Consider the following 6,102-nt stretch of genomic DNA (forward strand, 5'->3'; position numbering starts at 1 on the left):
ATGTAGCACAGCATGTCACAGCATATCTGATATGTGTTTGAGTGTGTGTTTGTTTGACAGATATGCTACACTACATCCTGGAATATGGGTTATTGGCCCTTAAAAGTGCTGCTCGGTACCATCAATTGGGAAGTTGTGCCATTTGCATTTAAACAAGTCAAGCCATAAGTCCGGGCAAAGCCAGTTGTATTTCAGAAGCAACAAAGTCTCAAAATGAACACCTACACTGAAAAAACTGAACCGTTGACTTCAATTTTCACATAACTGAATTAGGTTAGTTAAAAGCAAATATATTAGGTTGAACCTAATATTTTGTATTTTTAACTTAATATTATTGCTTTCAACTAACATAATGCAGTTATGTGACATCTGTTGACATCATACATTTAATTAAAGTCACCGTTTCAGTGTTTTCAGTGTGTGCTCATGGTCAGATCCTTTCAGCTGAAATCGATTCTGTTGACACTTTATTGAATAGCACAACTTTGTTTTACTTCTATATGTGTTTATTTCTTACCAGAATTGTGGCATTTCCACAACACTAATATAGCTTAACTTTAATATCATGATTTAGTAGTTGATCTATATCCTATCCTATGTATATATCCTATGTATGTATGTATATATATATATATATATATATATATATATATATATATATATATCCTATGTTACTGAAGCTGTAAAATAAATGTAGTGGGGTAAAAGTATAGAGTAGCAAAACATTGAAATATACTATTATGTTTAAATACAGAAGATGAATAAATAATGTGACATACTTTCCACCAATGGTTTTAACTACTAACGAAGTATTATAAATGTATCATAAAATAAAGTGATACCAACAATATTATTGGCCTACAATTAGTTTTATCCAAAGAAAATACTTAACTTAATTAACTAATAAGCATGTTACTAGCAATTCATACAAAAATCAAGTCTGTAGCCTACTACCTATTCATTATATCCTATTAAACTCTTTTCTGATATCCTTTAAGTACTCAGAAAATGATGCAGTGACATTCCACATGTAACTTTCTCAGTGATCATGCTGGACCACAACTTAACTGCAGCGTTAAGGAGGTATTTATTCATTCATAATAAGCAGAGGTTGAAGAAGTATCAAGTATAATATAGACCAATTGCTCTAGCCAGTGTGTTATCCAAAGTCCTGGAAAGAATTTTGTTAGATAGACTATGTTCTTATTTATGTACCTCAGATAACCAGTTTGGCTTCAAGGCTAAGCATGGTACTGAGCTATGCATCTATGCTTTGAAGGAAATGGTAGAAACATATAGAAGACAGAATTCCACTGTTCTGATTGGTTTCATTGATGCCTCTAAGGCTTTTGACCGAGTTAACCACCATAAACTGTTTTTAAAATGGAGACAAAGGGGTGTGCCTAACAGTATAATTATGATCCTGGCTTATTGGTATGCCAACCAGAGCATGCGGATCAAATGGGGGAATGCAGTCTCTGCGCCATTTGGTGTTGGTAATGGAGTCCGCCAGGGGGGGCTCCTCTCACCATGCCTTTTTAATATCTATATGAATGATCTATCAGATGATTTAAGTGTCTGTAAAACAGGGTGTGTGATTGGTAATGTGATTGTAAACCATCTTATGTATGCCGATGATCTGGCTATTGTTTCTCCTAGCAGTGCTGGTTTTCAACAGTTGCTAAATGTTTGTTCTGATTACGGAGTCAAATTTGACGTTAAATACAATGCTAAGAAGAGCGCTGTAATGATCTGCAGAGCACAAGGGGATAAGAACCTTTGTTTTCCAACATTCTACCTGTCAGGACAGGTGCTGTCTGTTTGCTGTAACACTAAGTATCTGGGACACGTCATCACAGATGAAATGGCTGATGATGATGACATGTATAGACAGCGGCGTGTCTTATATATGCAAGCCAACATGTTGGCTAGAAAACTCTCTTGGTGTTCAGATAAGGTTAAGGTGAACCTCTTTAGAGCTTATTGCACTCCTCTCTATACTGCCCCCTTGTGGGTCAAGTATAAGAAGGCGAGCCTCAAGAAGCTCCAGGTTGCATAATAATGACTGTTTGCGTATACTGCTAAAATGCGAAATGTTCTGTAACGCACGAGTCAACACGTTCCATGCTCTTTTGAGAAATCTAATGTACAAATTCATCTGTCGATTGAATGTTTCTCATAACTCTGTCATTATGCTGCTGTCAAATCCGTGTTTCAGTGCTGTACGATACCAGTCACCTCTGTGGAAACATTGGGATAACTGCCTTTTTTAAATTTATATTTGAGTGTTGTACATCTTTTAATAATGGACCAAGAGTCTCTTTAAATAAAGCTGATGATGATAATATCCAGAGGCTTTACTTGAGTAAAAGTACCAATACATTAGTCAAAATATTTCATTAAAACCAAAATTCCTGCATTCAAAATCTTACTTAAGTAAAAGTACTATCAGCAAAATGTACTTACGTTTTTTTTTAAAAAGTAATCATTGTGCAGAAAAATTGCCTTTGTGTGTTTTATATGATTATATATTACATTACATTACATTTAGCTGACGCTTTTATCCAAAGCGACTTACAATAAGTACATTCGACCAGGAAGACACAACCTTGAAGAAAACAGAATCATATAAGTACATCAGGTTTCATAGAGCCAAACATTTCAAGTGCTACGCAACTGGCTTTAGGTAAGCCAGTCCTTTATTAGTATAAAAGTGCTTTGTTAATAGTTCTATCGCTCGAAGTGGAGTCGAAAGAGATGAGTTTTCAGTCTGCGCCGGAAGGTGTGTAAGCTTTCTGCTGTCCTGATGTCAATGGGGAGCTCATTCCACCATTTTGGAGCCAGGACAGCAAACCCACGTCTAGAATATTACATTTCTAGAAGATATTTGTGCATCAAGTAGAAATGTAATGTTGTTGACAAACAAAGTTCTGATTTACTTGAAAAAATTTCAATTCAGTACTCTTAAAGAGTCCACTAGTTTTAGTGATGCATTTTGTTTAAAGTAGCTAAAGCTGTTAAATAAATGCAGTGGAGTAAAATTACATTATTTCCCTTTGAAATGCATCGAAGTAGAAGTACAAAGTTGTATAAAACGGAAATACTCAAGTAAAGTACACGTACCTCAACATTTTACTTAAAGGTCCCATGTCATGGCCATTTCTACTGATCATAATTCCATTGTTGAGGTCTACTAAAATAGATTTACATTGTGCAATGTTCCAAACTCACATTGGTTTCTCATACAGCATCTCTGTATAGTCTGTGTATTCACTCTCTGTCCTACATGGCTTGTTGGAGCTCCAGCCCCCCCCCCCCCTCCCTATGAGCCCACTGTGCTCTGATTGGTCAGCTCGCCCACTCTGTTCTGATGAGTCCACCACCGTTACAGCGGAACATCAGTGATTATGTGTTACAATGGCGTTTGTTAGCAACCAGGAAATGACACCAGTAATGACAAACAGATGAGAATGCTGCGTGGGGTCTGGGTGCCGTGTTAGCGGGACGTTGCGCGGCTCGCTGCTGTGAGGAGCGGACAGTGTGAGCTGGATTCATTGTTCCTGCTTGCTGCGTGGACAGCGCGAATGGACGCGGGAAGGGGGGGTGCTGAGGGGGCTGCAGCACCCCTATCTGCGAGGCTCCACTAGCACCCCCCCCCCAAACGCGGCGCACCTACAGTGACCCCTTGATTCCACCGGGTCCGCCTGCGCCGCGTCACGGCTGCGGCGCGGTTTTTGTCCGACCTCCTCCCGTTTTTGTCCGACCTCCTCCAGCGTCATTACCCACCGGGCTCACAGTTTCGCCGCTGAGAGTGTGTGTGAGGAGCTCCACGGATTGGTCCATTTGGGTATTGTCACGTCACTGTACCCAGGAAGAAAAAGAGAAATCTCCAACGAGGCGTTCTGGGGCAGCATAGACAGGTATTTTCTGTGTTAGAGCTGTACTCGCTACAGGGTGTACTTTGAGGGTTTGTGACTTTGCAGACCGTTTACATGCAGAAAAACCTTCATAACAACAAGGGGACGGGTGATAACCGGAAAAGCCTGACATGGGACCGTTAAGTACAGCACTAGAGTAAATGTACTTAGTTACTGGTAATAAGACCTATATATTTTTGTTTTGCCACCCTACACTCAGTGAAATAATAGCCCCTCTCCAGTGGCTCTAGGGACACATGTGGAGGCATCTGACAGATCCATCCTGCTGGGTGACACTTCCTTTTTGAAATATTAAAGTGTTCTTACACAGTACCGGATGTAGGCTACTATACATAGGCTATGCCAGGGGTGTTTGGTGACCTGCTATAGAGTTACAGGCACAATTGTCATGAAGTGCCATGCACACTAAAACTTACCGAGGAGCCTGCCCAGAAGGGACATGAGTTCCGGATGGGGGGTGAGTTGCTGAGGGACAGAGCTCCGAAGCACAGCGCCACCATGGAGCCGCCGAGCAGCAGCTGCAGCAAGCCCAACGAGAGCAGCGGCCGCCCGGGCAGCAGCAGCCGAGAGCCCCCGCCGGCAGTGCGGGAAGAGGCGGACAAGCCACGGGGTCGGTTTCGGTAAGGCGGCTCAGAGAGCTGCGAAGCCCCGATAACCGGACAGCAAGACCCCGGCAACACCACCGGGAGCGACATGAGAAGCGTCGAGTGAATCGCAGAAGGTTTCGGAGCTCTAGTCCTCCACAGAAGCGATGTTTATCGGGCTAAAGGGTGGATACTCGCTGAGCTCAGTGGAGCTACCCGCCGCGCCTGCCATGATGGTGTCCAGTTTTAAATAACATGCGCATGGAGCCGCAGCTTGGATTGACTTTCACATATTTTGGCAGCGGGTTGAGAAAAGTGAGGACGGGGGAGGGGCATAGCAGCCATGTGTAACATGTAAACAGGCAGGGTGTCTTCTTTATACCTTCAGATTATACCACCTCGAAATAAAAACGACACTTGAAGCCTTACATTGCACCACAGGCTATGTATTCAATACAGTACATTGTTCACTAAGCAAGGAGGGGTTCTGTATCAGGGCCGTGCGCAAACTTGGGCAGAGCACGGGCTTGAATAGAAAAAGGGCACCCCCCCAACCTCCCACCACACCCTAAACTCTACACATTCCTCTCATTTTATTTGACATATATCAACATCAGAATTATGTTATTAGTCCCACAGCGGGGACATTTACAGTGTTACAGCAAAGTGCAGATAAAAAGTTAAACAATACAATACAGTACTCACCCATAGCTAAACAATTGTAAGAGCATTTAAATAGATACGTGATCATATTAAGGTTTGACATATTATAAAACTTTTTTTTACACATACAAATTATATTGATTATTGCACAGTAGAATTCCCCAAAACAGTGTATATATTGCACATTACAGGTTTATTTGACAACATTTCAACAGTCTGTTTTGTGTGAGGGTCGACCAGGGGCTGTGGTGTTGTCTGACTGCTGCAGAAAGGATATACTTACTTATCACCATTGTTGAGACTTCTGATTTATATTGCTACGACTGCTTCCACTGAAACAAATCCATGCAAAGGCGCCATGTCATGACGTCACAGTTTATATCGCTGCTTTTCTCAGCAATGCCAGTGTGAATATCACTCACAACAAAACAATAGTGAACTGAATTGTTGCTGAGCTTCAGTTGCTCTTATTCCTATATAAAGCCATATTCAATTTAAGAACAACTTTTGTATTGTTCTTCAAATTGACGTGGTTAATAATCTGCCACATAGTGTTCAGCAACTGGAATGCTGCTGGAAAGTTGTGATTAACGTTCAGTCTGTTGCACAAGTAACGTCCCCTGATACATATTTCCTCAGATATTATAATGTTTCAGTTTTAATTGGCAATGTTTGGCAACATAGCACTGTAAATAAAGTGTATCTTGTATTACATGGACAATGTTAGCCTAGCCACCAAAGCAAGTCTGTCTAATCAATAACGAGATTAAGAGGCAACAAATTAACTTTACACATTATATACACTCTATATAAAGCTTTTGTCACGGAACATTACCGGCATATTTTACAGACGTATTTTTGACTATGAGCTTTCTTCTGACATAAAAACTTGAGAGCCTATGTATCGATTACACCTT

General features: G+C 41.0%; 1 protein-coding gene across 1 annotated transcript in view; it reads right to left on the reverse strand.

The window, feature by feature from the left end:
* fam189a2 (family with sequence similarity 189 member A2) overlaps positions 1 to 4,904 on the reverse strand; it is a 29,654-nt gene extending 24,750 nt beyond the window's left edge. Inside the window, exon 1 of the mRNA XM_034199275.1 lies at positions 4,355 to 4,904. Within this exon, the coding sequence (XP_034055166.1) occupies positions 4,355 to 4,633 (279 nt within the window). The 5' untranslated portion in view covers positions 4,634 to 4,904. The remainder of the gene's footprint in view (positions 1 to 4,354) is intronic.
* Between the last annotated feature and the right edge of the window lie 1,198 nt (positions 4,905 to 6,102).

The sequence above is a fragment of the Gymnodraco acuticeps genome, unplaced genomic scaffold (genome assembly GCF_902827175.1).
Source record: "Gymnodraco acuticeps unplaced genomic scaffold, fGymAcu1.1, whole genome shotgun sequence".
NCBI classification, from domain to species: Eukaryota; Metazoa; Chordata; class Actinopteri; order Perciformes; family Bathydraconidae; genus Gymnodraco; species Gymnodraco acuticeps.